The 14147-nt window shown below is 47.7% G+C and overlaps 2 protein-coding genes across 6 annotated transcripts in view; one reads left to right on the top strand and one right to left on the bottom strand.

Moving 5' to 3' along the window:
- Positions 1-14147, top strand: part of BRF1 (BRF1 general transcription factor IIIB subunit) — a 251642-nt gene that overhangs the window by 97349 nt on the left and 140146 nt on the right. The window contains exon 1 of one of the 3 annotated variants that reach the window (XM_078383588.1): positions 7053-7174. The exons of the other annotated variants lie outside the window; for them this stretch is intronic. The gene's annotated coding sequence lies outside the window, so the exon portion shown is untranslated. Of the gene's footprint in view, positions 1-7052; positions 7175-14147 lie in introns of those variants that run through there. 3 annotated transcript variants of the gene reach the window in all.
- BTBD6 (BTB domain containing 6) lies at positions 1487-6556 on the bottom strand. Of its 3 annotated transcripts, none has more exons than XM_020800758.3 (5): positions 6318-6556; positions 4270-4558; positions 3623-3713; positions 3069-3187; positions 1487-2884 (listed from the first exon to the last, which is right to left on the bottom strand). In XM_020800758.3, the coding sequence occupies exons 2-5, from the start codon at positions 4464-4466 to the stop codon at positions 1852-1854; spliced, it is 1440 nt and encodes a 479-aa protein (XP_020656417.2). In that variant the 5' UTR covers positions 4467-4558; positions 6318-6556; the 3' UTR covers positions 1487-1851. The 3 variants fall into 3 exon arrangements, with proteins under 3 accessions (XP_020656417.2, XP_078239717.1, XP_078239721.1); XM_078383591.1 differs by lacking the exon at positions 6318-6556 and adding an exon at positions 4871-5748; XM_078383595.1 differs by lacking the exon at positions 6318-6556 and adding an exon at positions 4806-5013.

Genomic DNA, 14147 nt, shown 5'->3' with positions numbered 1-14147 from the left:
TCCCAGTTTACCCTATCTCAGCTGTTACTCAATGGGGGCAAAAGCTTGTGATGAAAGTACAAGATCAATTAGTTATATCATTCTTTCTGAAAACATACGAGAGATTCCAGACACAGGAGTCAGAGCCACAATAAGCTTTGCAATTAGAGCTAGATGTCCAATTGTTTAATCACCATATAAGTGAAAATAAGAGAGCATTAAGTATATCCTGCTTTCTTTTCTTAGTTCAAATAATCTGAAAGTCAATTCAAATAATTTGAAATTTAGAAATAAAGCCATCTTGATTAATTTAGGACATCCTTCTATAGAATTATTATATTGTAAAATCTAGATTTGTAATGTCTTACCAGCATTTTAAACTATGTACAAATCTATGCTTGGTCGCCAGGAAGTAAATCTCACTGTCTAAAGTGACTTGCTCTCTTAAAGCGTGCACAGGATTGGAGCTGAAGTATCAGTTCTTTGTTCTCGATTTTGAAAACCAGTTTGAAGATATTTCTACTCTCTCAAGTTGCAGTTCAAGATGTGTACCAATAAGTGACACTGAGCTTTGGCAACTGCTTATGGCTATTACAGTGGTGCCTCGCTTAACGGGTGCCCCGTTTAACGTTGAAATCGCATAGCGATGAAGATTTTGTGATCGCTTTTGCGATCATTTTGCGATGGTCTGAATGGGATTTTTTCGCTTTGCGACGATTGGTTCCCTGTTTCGCTTACCAATCATCGCAAAACAAAGATTTTTTTACAGCTGATCGGCGGTTCCAAAATGGCTGCCGGGTTAAAAAAATAGCTGCCCGCTGCATTTCGGGATGGATTCCTTGCTTACCGGGCAGCGAAAATGGCTGCTGTATGGAGGATCTTCGCTTAAAGGTCAGTTTTAAGCCCACAGGAACGCATTGAAGGGGTTTCAATGCATTCCTATGGGCTTTTTAAAATCGCATAGCAATGAAATCGCTTAGCAGCGATTTTTGGTGCACGGATTAACGTCGCTATGCGAGGCACCTCTGTATTTAAGGTTGCAGTAAGAGCCTCCATAGGACTGTGGTGCTAGATTTTTAGTGAGTCAGCTTTTTTTTGGCAGAAGAGAATGAGAGAATCTGAGATAACTCTTGAATTCAAGTAATCTGAGTTATACAACAATGGAACATTCTGTGTACCTTGTGTGTGCCATCAAAAAACCATGATTTTCTAAAAAAATAACATTTAGCATAGAAAAACACAATAGTGCAAGCTGTCAAGGGCTGTACATTTCATTGAACAGGAACGCAATAGCTAACAAACCACCAGTGCTTTTGATCTTTTGTAGTGCAACTTTGCTTGCTATTCTGTGGGCTTAGATCTTAATGATACCCATACAACTTAAGGTTGTACAAGTGGGTGGGGAAATATAGCCTTGGATTGATCCTTAAAAGTCACAGCCTTTTGCAAACATTAATGTGAAAACAAGTGATAAGGAGTGTCAGTAATAAGCAAAGCACAGAAGCAGTTTAGGACAAGTAAAAATGTTTTATATTCAACAGAATCTCAAACCGCTCTACTTTAGAACATTCTGTTTGAGTCAGTTGCAGTCTGCAAGTTAGTTATCTATATACAAAATAGATGCACAACACGTGCAGTTTTTTAAAATGTTCCCCTTGCTGCATGTTGCAGTTCAATAAGTCAAATAGCTTACGAATAAATAAAATAAGATTAAATTCAAGAGTATTCCTTCACTTAGTCTGGTATCTGATGGTAATGTAAGTAAATAGGTAAGAGGCATAACATTCTGTACTGCTCTGAAGTCTTTTAAAGTCAAGTCAAGTATCCCTTAATGGGCAGAGCAGCCCTGGAATACAATCTAAGTGAAATGCATCATGCATAGAAAATGAGTTCAGGTATTTGTCCCCCTTGTACCCCTGTGCCATTGGTGCTGTCTGAGGAGCACTGGAACTGGAATGTCACTTTTCCACACTGCACCTCAGTCATTCCCTCTTGTCCAAAATAGCTGAGTTCATTGCCATCCAGAATGGCGCTTACGTTGTAGAAAGTGTCTTGTTCAACCTGTACAGGATGCTCAAACCAGACTAAGAAAGTGTTACTAGATCCATCAGAGGTAAACTTCGTCAGGTTCTGGGCAAGAACAACTCCTAGCCGTTTCAGTTCAATTTTGACGCTGTACTCAGCTTTCCCACAGCTCGACCCATACAATCCCAGTCCAGCAATAAATATCCTTTTATCTACAGCAAATTGGATGCTGTCACACCGCCCTCGGTACCTCCACTGATTGCTGCGATAGGCAGAGGACTGAAACCGATGGCACCTTTGAGGTACAAGTCCTTTCCTCTTTGTCAGTGGAAATTCTAGCTTGGGTTTATTGGCTGCCGTATACCATAAGAATATATTATGCCTTTCTTCAAGGGTTAGGATGTCCGACTGAGCAGCCCCATTGGCAAACTCCTCCAGAGTCATAGTTGGAATCCGTACCAAGTACAAAGCTTTCCCTAGTACATTCCGCTTGTTCCTTGGCGTGATTGGCAGTCCTTGTCTCTTGCATTCGGCCTCGGCCCAGTTCAGAACCGCCTCGAACACCACAACCTCCTTTGTGTTGAGTGCTTCCCGTGTCACAATGATCTCCAACGTCTGTTGATCGATTTCACAGAAGCCCTCTGATTTCAGTGCCATCTCAGCTTGAGCATCGATGACTTCCCAGCAGCGCTGGGTCAGTTCTGGCTCCTCAAAGAGCCTGCTCTGAGATAGCAGCACACAAGCATTCTTGGCTTCTAAGCTGGTCTCTAGAAAATTGACGCAAGCCTTCGCTAACGCTGGGACAATATATTTCTTGGCTGCATACAAAGTTGCTAGCACAGTGTCGGCTTCCAGGTCGATTTCATCACTATACATGTACCTACCAACATAAAACAAAATCCCAATTTTAAAAATAGACATAGGGTTTTATTTTAATTCCACAACTCAGCATCACAATCTTTTCCAAATACTTTTGAACACACATTTCCTAGGTTGCAAAATGACTTTAAAAACACGCCATTATTTACATGAGATTTCTCCAAACTGTCTTTATTGCTACTTACTTTAACAAGATCAAGAAGGCTGCAGGTTCCACATCTGGTATATGGATTTCAGATTTGACCTCTGCAAGATCACCGTAAAACATAGCATAGAAGACAGAGCTACCAACCGCCAAAACATACTATATTGAAAACAAATAAACAATCCATCAGTCACGCTGGTAGGCAAAGAGAATTTACTTAAATTTTAGTAGCATTCTCTCTCTGTTCTTCCCATTGGACTAAACATATTAGTGCAGATTCATTATATATCTAGTGTTAAAAGAGTGTTTTATTACTCCAGGCAAAAAATAATCTCCCCCCACCACAATTAGTAATTAGCTGCTTTAATGAGCTAAGATAAAACTTACTAGTTTTATATTTTTAGATAACTATATTTTAAATACCATCAAAACAATGTCTTTGGATTATGATGTATTTAATAAAATAACCGAAGCTAGGAAAGGTGGCTTAAAGAGGTAAAATTGTCCTTTCATAGGCAACTGATATAAATGCTACAAATATAACCCAGTTACAGCCTAAGAGAAAGAAATACATGAATGCATAATACCACCAACCTTGTGAGCAGGAACTTTCTTGGTTGCCCCCACGGGGCCCACAATAAAATGCACGTCAGCCATCAGTTCGTTATTGAACATGAGTGCGTTCCTGCAAGTTTACAGAAAGGGAGCCCTGGTGAAATCAGCGAAGTAGATAAAACTATCATTGTTGCTCTCCCTCTTTGGGATCCCTTCTCTTGGCCCCAGGCAGCCCCCTCGTTTTAGATCCTCTGCGCGCTCCCCCAGCACAACTGCAGCATCTATCACTATTCATTCTGGCAAGGGCTGGGCTCTCCTCTCCGCCCCCCCCCCTTTGGGTTTCTGGAGCCATCCCCAACCTGCCAGCGCAGGGCACAGCCCCCTTCTTCCAGGCACCTGCACTCCCTCCCCATCCTGGGCACCAGGGCCAGCAGGGCATCCAGCGACCGGGCCAGGGGGCGCCCCCCCCCCCCGCCCGGGAAGTTGGCACCCAGCAACCACTCTTTCAAGGGCTGCCGGAGAGAAGCGCTGCCTCCCCTCTCTCTCTCTCTCTCTCTCGACCTTTGAGCTGCTCTCCCGTCTTGCTCTTGCTGCCGCCGCCGCCTCCGCCTTCGACCGGGCCCCGTCTCCTCCGGGCTGGCTCCCCGCCCGCCCGCCCGCCCGCCCATGGGCGGCGGGCACCTTACCTCTCGCGCAGGGTGGGGTGGAAGGACTGCCAGTTGACGCTCTCCACGTTGTTGTTGTTGAGGTTCTGCAGGGGCGGCGGGGAGGGCGGCTGGGCGCTCTGCTGGAGCTGGAGCGCGTTCTTCTTGCTGTTGGCGGCGGCGGCGGCGGCGTTGCTGTTGGCGAGGTTGGTGTTGGCAGGGTAAAGTTCCGCAGCCATCTTCTTCTTGAGGGCCAGGGGCACGATCTCATAGCATGCCGGCCCCTTGGCGTGGCCGGCGCGGACGCTCTTTTTGGACTTCTTTAAGGTCTCTGGAAGCAGAAGAAAGAAAGTCAAACACTTCATGATCCGCCCCTGGAAGCAACCATGGTCCAGTGGCATCAGCGGGAGGGAGTGCCCCCCTCCGCGGCTGGCAAGCGCCGACAGTCTCCCGGCCAGAAGTGGAGGATCGCTATTATTAGTAGTAGTAGTAGCAGCAGTGCGATTGTTAAAATGCCCCTGTGCTTGCTTTCCGGGGCAGGTCTCGCCTCGTCGCGGGCCGCGCTTTGCCCGAAGTACCTGGCGCTTTGTATTCCTGGCGGCGGCGGGAGCAGCGATGATGCCCTCAATGAGTCATCGCTCACCTGGCTGGCAGCCGGGCGGGCGGGCGGGCGGGGAGGGCTGCCGCGGGGGGCGTCCCGGGCTCAAGCGGGCCGGCGGGAGCCCCGGGGGCCGCCCCTCCGAAAGCGGCGCAGCCCGAGAGGTGGTCGCCAAGGCGCCGATCCTCCGGCGGGAGGCAGCAGCCTCAGCAACGCTGAACTTCGGCCAACCCTCTCGGCGGCGAGGGAGGCGGGGTGGAAGCAGGAAACTCGGCTCTCCCTCCGCCTTTGCGGGGCGAAGGTTGGACATCCGCGAAAACGAAAGCAGGCGCCGATCGGGTCCCGGCTCTCGCTCTTGTTAGTTCTCCATCCAAAGGGTCGGCCGGTCAGGCGCGGTAAAATCCCAGTGGAGGCTGGCTTGCCATCCAGCCTTTTCCCCCCCCCCTCCCTTTTGCAACGAAGTCCGCCTCTCTTTCCTCCCCTCCTTTCTCGTTCTTTTTTAAAATCCTTTGCAAAACTGCAGGCGGTTCAGCCTTGGCGCCCGTGGAGGCCGGCTCCTGGCGCGATCCTCCATCCGCGGACGCGCGCGCGATCCTTTGCGTGTCTCCCTCTCGCCGCCGCCGCTGCGCCTCCTCCTCCTCCTCCTCGCTGTGTCGTATTTTGAAAGGCAGCCGCGGCTGTGCGGGGCTGCGCGCCCGTGGCCGTCCGCGTGTGAGCCTCCTCGCGTGTCTGTGCTTGCTTGCCTGCTCGCTCGCCCGCCTCTCCCTCTCCCTGCTTAGCTGGTTGCTGCTGCTGTTGCTGCTGCCTCGGCCGCCGCCTCCCGCCGCTTCAAATAGCCAGCAGCAGCTCCGCGCGTCATCGGCGCCTGCGCCAATGGCGAGGCGGCGGCGAGCGGGGCGAAGAGGGGAGGGCAGCCCCCCTCCCTCCCTCCTTCCCTTCCCTCCCTCCCTCCCGCCACCCCTCCCCTGCCAGACAATATGTCATTCTTCTCTCCTTGCCGAGCCGCCCCATCAATCCAGCCCCCTCTTCCATTGGGGGAAATGTTCAGGAAACCCAAATTCACCCTCGTCGAATTGTGGCGGGGGGGGGGGGGCGAAAGGAAGGTTAAATGCACGCACATACACCGAAAAAAGCTTAAGTAGGGCTCGACAGAGCAAAAAGCAAAGATCCACCCCCCCCCACTTCCGCGGCTTGGAAGCAAAAAATAGCCATTGCCAAAAGGGATACTCGAGAAAAGTCTGCAGAAGTCGCTCGCTTTAAAGAGAGATTTGCAAATCTGGGGACCTTTTTGGTTTGATTTTTTTTTTTTTTGCACTGAAAGTTTAGTTGCCTTTCCGGGTGTATATGCGTGCTCGTTTTCCTCCTCTCCACGGAAAATCTCCCCCCTCCCATGCAAAAGCACACTTGCCAGCGCTCGCCTCGGGCTTTGCAGCCGCTGACCCCCCCCCCCCGCGCCCCGAAAAGGGGAGGCTGGCAAAGAGTGTAAACAAACCAGGCCCGGTCCGGATGCGTCTCCCTCTTGCCAGGTGCGGCTCCGAAACCGGCGAGGTTCATCTTGGCATCTCTCGCCAAATGGCTCCCGACCGTCCCCGAGCTTGTGGCAAGGCGAAGTGAGGACGCGGGGCGCGGGGGCGGGCGGGCGGCTGCGCTCCGAGGCCACCACCGGCTTTGCACGCCAAGCAGCGGCGGCGGCGGCGGCTGCAGGAGCAGCCCGGCTGCAGTTCGCAAAACTCAGCCTCGGCGGCCCCCTCGGTCGCCTCCCTCCCCGCTTCTCTCCCCCCCCGTCCCCGCGGCGCCTTCCCAAAGCCGCCCCCCCCTTTGCCCTACCTGCTCGCCCCCATTCTTTACCGAGCCTCCGCGCTCTCGGAGCCGCTCTCGGGGAAAGTTTGCACGGCGGGCTCGGGGCCCGCCGAGTCCGAAGCCATGATTACGGCCGGGGAAGGCGCCGCGGGAGCATCAGGCGGGCGGGAGGAGCCGCGGCGCCGAGTCCGGCCTAGCGCCGCCGCCGCCGCCGCCGTCGTCCCGGAGCGGTTCCTTGCCGCGCTCGACCGAGCGAGGGCGCCGCTGCTCCTTCGGGCCGCCGCCGCCGCCGCCTCTTCGCACCAGGCGCCTTTCCCGGCACCTTTCCCACTCACTCCCCGACCCGGCGCTCGGGCGGAGGAGCGGCGATCGCGGGCAGGGCTTCCAAACTTCTTTCTCTCTTCTCTTCCCCCCCCCCCACCTTTTTCTTTTTTGGCCGGGCCGACTGCGAAGCGGAGTCATCCAAGGTGCAAACTGCGAGGAGGACGGCTTCGGCCCGGATTTTTTTTTTTTTTTTTTTTTGGCTGCAGGGGCCGCTTCGATTTCCTGGTAAACCGAAAGGCGAAGTTGCGCGGTTTTCCTCCTCACTTTCCCCCCCTCCCAGCTTGCAAACGGATGGGTCAGGGATAGAGTTGCGGAGAACGGGTCGTGGGAGTGCAGAGACCGCTTCGGACGTTACCAAAAGAAAAAGCCTTTATTCAAGAGGAACAACAGAGGGTCTTGTAACGATTCAAAAGCTCCAGCCAGGGAAAGCTTTTCTGCTACTAATACGATCCCCCCCTTCCTTTAAAGATGCCATAAAACCCTTTGTTGTTGCTCTTTTTTCTTTTCTTTTTTTGCTGCGACAGATTTAGCAAGGCTTTCCCGCTGGAGTTAATGTAGGTTATCACGTGTCTTTTTGCTGCATACCTTTGAAACGGTTCAGCCTTGGTTTACCAGCATATGTATAATACTGCAAAACACTGAAGCGGGAGATTTTCCCCCACCATGGCCCTGATGTTTCATCAACCAAATCAAGCAAACAAAAACCTTGCCGGTTGTTGCAAGTGTATGCATACCTCTCTGGGAATATTTATTTAGAACGTTTTTGAGTTGTATCTCTTGCTATTGATTCGATTAGTGTGCTTGTTGATGAACACACACAAATAAAAGCCTTGGTTTTCTAAACTGCAGTACAGGTGTAGGTGTTATAAGCCAGGTGTAGGTGTCCATGCCTCCTGTGGGGCAAATTCTGCCTATTTTCAGGCAGCCCATGATGGCAGTGGCCAGCTCAACACTGCAGAGTGCCAGTCTGCTCTCCGGTCTCCTGCCCAAGCTTTCCCTGTTTGATGAGGAAAGCCTTTCCAAGTGGCTGGTGACTTCAGAGTAGAGATGGGCATGAACTGCAGTTTGGTGTGATTCAGCGCCCTGCCCCCTCCAATTGAGTGGGTGCCCAGATCAGTTGCTTGGCCCGGAAATGAGCTATATCACACCATCTCTACTTCTGAGACTTTAGTCGCTAAGTCGTATCCGACTCTTCATGCCTCCATGGACCAGAGCACACCAGGCCCTCCTGTCTTCCACTGCCTCCCGGATTTGGTTTAAATTCCTGTTGTCGCTTCGGTGACACTGTCCAAACATCTCATCCTCTGTCGTCTCCTTCTCCTCTTGCCCTCACACTTTCCTAACATCAGGGGCTTTTCCAGGGAGTCATCTCATGAGATGGCCAAAGTATTGGAGTCTGAGCTACAGGATCTGTCTTTCCAGTGAGCCATCAGGGTTGATTTCCTTCAGAATGGATAGGTTTGTTCGCCTTGCAATCCAGGGGACTCTCAAGAGCCTTCTCCAGCACCACAATTCAGAAGCATCAAGCTTTCTTTATGGTCTGACTCTCACTTCCATACATCACTACAGGAAAAACCATAGCTTTGACTATTCGGATTTTTGTTGGCAAGGTGATGTCTCTGCTTTTTAAGATGCTGTCAAGGTTTGTCATCGCTTTCCTCCCAAGAAGCAGGCGTCTTTTAATTTTGTGGCTGCTGTCCCCATCTGCAGTGATCATGGAGCCCAAGAAAGTAAAATCTGTCACTACCTCCCTATCTTCCCCTTCTATTTGCCAGGAGATGATGGGACCAGTGGTCATTATCTTAGTTTTTTTTGATGTTGAATTGAGACTACCAATTCCCCAAATCCGCAGTTTTGAGTATTTTAGGAGTAACTGTATGATGTTAATAACCATGGGCTGTCACAATGAAACATGGTAAAATGCAAGGAAATAAAACTACAGGGTGGGGTGGAATATTAGAAAGCACAATTTAAACAAAGCTCTAAAATCCTGGTAGTTACATACTATACATTAAAAGCTAAAACGAGCTAAAAGGAAGAAAAGATAAAAAGATTATTTAAGTTCCCCTGAACATTTTGTTTTCAGAAAAGATATGCCACAGTAAACAGAGCTATTGTATAGGGGACAAAGCCTGATTGTCATTTAGGAGTTTAGTTATGCCCCAAACCAATTTCTTAGCATATTAGGCAGTAATACCAAAGAGCAACGTGTTCCCTATATAAGGGGCGATACCGCATGTAGTGTATGACATCCCCGGCCAAAAACACAAATGTATTAGGAGAGATAGATAAGCGGTTGGCTTAACCTGGAATAAAAAGCCTTGTCCATCTGGGAGTAAGTCAGTATTTTGAGACAATTTATATATTTACAAACTAAGATGAAAAATGAGAGATATAGGTCTTCATCCACATCTGATTAAAACCTGAAGTTTCAAAGTGGAGTTACATTGAGATGCTATCAGATTCATAGTGGGTCCATTGAGAGGCAAAGTTGTGCCCAGCCTCCTGCTGTGAGTCGCTTGAGCCAGCATTGCTTGGAAAGTCCTTCGTCCTTCATTTCAGTCAACTACATCCAGTCGTCGTCATTCAGTCGTTTAGTCGTGTCTGACTGTTTGTGACCCCATGGACCAGAGTACACCAGGCCCTCCTATCTTCCATGCCTCCCGGATTTGGGTCAAATTCATGTTGGTTGCTTCGATGACACTGTCCAACCATCTCATCCTCTGTCATCCCCTTCTCCTCTTGCCATCACACTTTCCTAACATCAAGGTCTTTTCCAAGGAGTCTTCTCATGAGATGGACAAAGGATTGGAGCCTCAGCTTCAGGATTCATCCTTCCAGTGAGCACTCAGGGTTGATTTCCTTTAGAATTGATGGGTTTGTTCTCCTTGCAGTCCAGGGGACTCTCAAGAGCCTCCTCCAGCACCACAATTCAAAGGCATCAATCCTTCGGCAGTCAGCTTTCTTTATGGTGCAGCTGTCACTTCCATAAATCATAGCTTTGACTATTCGGATTTTTGTTGGCAAGGTGATGTCTCTGCTTTTTAAGATGCTGTCGAGGTTTGTCATCGCTTTCCTCCCAAGAAGCAGGAGTCTTTTAATTTTGGAGCTGCTGTCTCCATCTGCAGTGATGATGGAGCCCAAGAAAGTAAAATCTGTCACTGCCTCCATATCTTCCCCTTCTATTTTCCAAGAGGTGATGGGACCAGTGGCCATGATCTTAGTTTTTTTGATGTTGAGTTTCAGACCGTTTTTTGCACTCGCCTCTTTCACCCTCATTACAAGGTTCTTTAGTTCCTCCTCACTTTCTGCCATCAGTGGTATCATCTGCATATTGGAGGTTGTTGATATTTCTTCCGGCAATCTTAATTCCGGTTTGGGATTCCTCCAGTCCAGCCTTTCGCATGATGTATTCTGCATATAAGTTAAATAAGCAGAGAGACAATATACAGCCTTGTTGTACTCCTTTCCCAATTTTGAACCAATCAGTTGTTCCATATCCAGTTCTAACTGTTGCTTCCTGTCCCACGTATAGGTTTCTCAGGAGATGGATAAGGTGGTCAGGCACGCCCATTTCTTTAAGGACTTGCCACAGTTTGCTGTGGTCCACAAAGTCAAAGGCTTTTGCGTAGTCAATGAAGCAGAAGTAGATGTTTTTCTGGAACTCTCTGGCTTTCTCCATAATCCAGTGCACGTTGGCAATTTGGTCTCGGGTTCCTTTGCCCCTTCAAAATCCAGCTTGTACTTCTGGGAGTTCTTGGTCCACATACTACTGAAGCCTACCTTGGAGGATTTTGAGCATAACCTTGCTAGCATGTGAAATGAGTGCAATTGTACGGTATTTGGAGCATTATTTGGGACTGCCCTTCTTTGGTATTGGGATGTAGACTGATCTTTTCCAGTCCTCTGGCCACTGTTGAGTTTTCCAAACTTGCTGGCATATTGAATGTAGCATTTTAACAGCATCATCTTTCAAGATTTTAAATAGTTCAACTGGAATGCCATCACCTACACTGGCCTTGTTGTTAGCCAAGCTTTCTAAGGCCCACTTGATTTCACTCTCCAGGATGTCTGGCTCAAGGTCAGCAACTACATTGTCTTGGTTGTCCGGGATATCCAAATATTTGTGATATAATTCCTCTGTGTATTCTTGCCACCGTTTCTTGATGTCTTCTGCTTCTGTTAGGTCCCTCCCGTTTTTGTCCTTTATCATGTCCATCTTCGCACAAAATATTCCTCTAGTATCTCCAGTTTTCCTGAACAGATCTCTGGTTTTTCCTTTTCTGTTATTTTCCTCTATTTCTTTGCATTGTTCATTTAAGAAGGCCCTCTTGTCTCTCCTTGCTATTCTTTGCAAGTCTGCATTCAATTTTCTGTAACTTTCCCTATCTCCCCTGCATTTTGTTTCCCTTCTCCTCTCTGCTATTTCTAAGGCCTTGTTGGATAGCCACTTTGCTTTCTTGCATTTCCTTTTCTTTGGGATGGTTTTTGTTGCTGCCTCCTGTACAATGTTATGAGCCTCTATCCAAAGTTCTTCATGAGCTCTGTCCACCAAATCTAGTTCCTTAAATCTGTTCTTCACTTCCACTGTGTACTCATAAAGGATTTGGTTTAGATTATACCTGAGGATCCCAGTGGTTTTTCCTACTCTCTTCAGTTTAAGCTTGAAATTTGCTATGAGAAGCTGATGATCAGAGCCACAATCAGCTCCAGGTCTTGTTTTTGCTGACTGTATAGAGCTTCTCCATCTTTGGCTGCAGAGAATATAATCAATCTGATTTTGATATTGCCCATCTGTTGATTTCCATGTATAGAGTCGCCTCTTGTGTTGTTGGAAAAGAGTGTTTGTGATGACCAGCTTGTTCTCTTGACAAAATTCTATTAGCCCTTGCCCTGCTTCGGTTTGAACTTCAAGGCCAAACTTTCCTGTTGTTCCTTTTATCTCTTGACTCCCTACTTTAGCATTCCAGTCCCCTAGAATGAGAAGAACATCTTTCTTTGGTGTCAGTTCTAGAAGGTGTTGTAAATCTTCATAAAATTGTTCAATTTCATTCTCTTCAGCATTGGTGGTTGGTGCATAAACTTTTTTTGGGGGAAGTCCAAGAATATTTCTGATTAAATTGTTCCGTGAGATCTCAAGAGTTATTTAGCTAATTTAGCTTGTTTGCCCTAGATTTTTGCCTCATACCATACATGTGTTACACGTTTAGCTTTAAAGATGTGAAATGTCATGCGCATGAGCGCAGGGGGTGCCCCCGTCTTCCCCAACCAGTCCATGGGGTTTAAAAGGTTGGGGACCACAAATATATGGAACTGTGGTTGATTAACAGTCTTCCGAGCCCTGATCTGTTAGGAGATGAAAGAACCAGACCATCACCATAAAATAAAGCTGTGACCTTACAAGCACCCACTGAAGGAGCAAAAAAGGGGAAGCTTAACCTTATGTCGTTAAGAGAAAAATTGAAAAAAATGGAGCTACAAGGCAACACTGTTTAAGTGGTTTGGGGGAATTAGTCCAAAAAAGGAACTCTTTTGAGCACTGGCTGTCAGAAGGTATTCCAAAGACGTTTCATAAGTGGCACTGACGGTGCCTCTCTGAGACAGGAAGATAGGCTAATAGAGAGATGAGTAACATGGTGGAAAGAGAGAGTGACAGAGCTGGTGTGATGTGACGGACAGAGAGACAGGTGGAATGGGGCTGCAAGGAGGAGGGAGTGTACCAAAGCTTGTTGCATTTCATCACATAATGGCAAACCATTAGTCCAATACAGTGGTGCCCTGCTAGACGCTTACCCCGCATGACATCAAAATCGCTTTACGATGAGTTTTTTGCAATTGCTATTGCGATCACAAAACGATGGTCACAATAGGGTTTTTTCGCTTGACGTTGATTAGGAGCCTGCTTCGCAAACCGTTTGTTTGCTAAATGATGATTTTCCCGGCTCCACAAAATGGCTTCCCTCTGTAAAATGGCTTCCCTCCCTTCACAAAATGGCTGTTTTCCGGACCCCTGCTCCAGAAGGCAGCGATTTTAAACAACTGATCAGCGGTTCTCTATAGGCGATCTTCGCTGGACGATGAGGTATTTCCCCCTTGGAACGCATTGACCGGTTTTCAATGCATCCCAATGGGTTTTTTCCGCTTGACGACGATTTCACTTAACAGCAATTTTGCTGGAACGCATTATCGTCGTCAAGCGGGGCACCACTGTATTACAGTTAAACTAGATCTCATAAATACTTGTATCATTGCAACTTAGCCATCCATGTACCTTTTGCAAACGGATGGTTTTGGCATTATAGTTTGATTTGGTAGTTTGGAAAAAGGGGCTAGAATCCTATTGATTAATGTTTTTACTGCCTCATTGCAAACCCGTTACGTTTTGAGCCAGGTGAGACATTCAAGGACTGGTTTCTCATTGCCTCTGCCCAGTGTGGGTTTGTGCCTGAGCAGGGATTTGAGCCTAGCCCTGTTGAATGGTAATCTGACACATTGTCTACTGTACCACTCTGGCCCTTGCTATTAACTGGTTAGCCATGTGGATTTGTGCACATCAAGGGATACAAACTGCAACTTGTTAACCAGTAGCAGTCTGCCACGGCAGCATAATGAATTAGTGGATTTTTACCAAGTGCCTACTTTGAACCTTTTTGTTCTCATGTAATATGTTCTGAAAATGGGATTATTAGCTCTTCAAAACTGTTGGTGAGTTTACCTTGTCAGTTAAATTGAAGCAGGGACAGGTATTTGTCACACGGTCTGTGAGCATGAGTTTTGGGAACAGCTGCAATGCAAATGAGACAAGGTATGGAGCCTTAGGTAAAAACAAGTGCATTGAAGAGTCCTCTTAACCTCATTTTTGGAGCCTCTCATTCTGTGACTTGGCAGATGTCTTTGTCTTGATGCTGTTAATGCCCTTGAAAAGGTTTTGTAAAATATTGCTCCTCCTTTATTGCTTATGAATGAGAACACTCATTACAGCCATATAAGAGCCATACTGGCCAGAATCATATTGGATGTGTATAGAAGAAATACTAGAAATTTCTGTGCTTAATAGAGATGCTGATGTCATGTTGTCCACATGCCCGGTCAAGCATCTGTTCACACACTTAGCACAACTAGTACCTCAACAAATTGCTGTAGCAACTTCCACTATTCCTCTTGTGCACATATAAATATCCAGTAGGATTTTGTCTAT

The sequence above is a fragment of the Pogona vitticeps genome, chromosome 1, assembly GCF_051106095.1.
Source record: "Pogona vitticeps strain Pit_001003342236 chromosome 1, PviZW2.1, whole genome shotgun sequence".
In the NCBI taxonomy this organism is placed as follows: Eukaryota; Metazoa; Chordata; class Lepidosauria; order Squamata; family Agamidae; genus Pogona; species Pogona vitticeps.
This window is presented reverse-complemented; position numbering and strand designations above follow the sequence as displayed.

Excerpts from the sequence above, each read along its gene's own strand:
- BTBD6 (XM_078383591.1), bottom strand. The coding sequence starts at position 5,135 with ATGTCCAACCTTCGCCCCGCAAAGGCGGAGGGAGAGCCGAGTTTCCTG. Across the intron at positions 3,714-4,269 it reads CACCCCACCCTGCGCGAGAG|GAACGCACTCATGTTCAATA; the intron begins GTAAGGTGCCCG and ends GTAAACTTGCAG. Across the intron at positions 3,188-3,622 it reads AGAAAGTTCCTGCTCACAAG|TATGTTTTGGCGGTTGGTAG; the intron begins GTTGGTGGTATT and ends TTTTCAATATAG.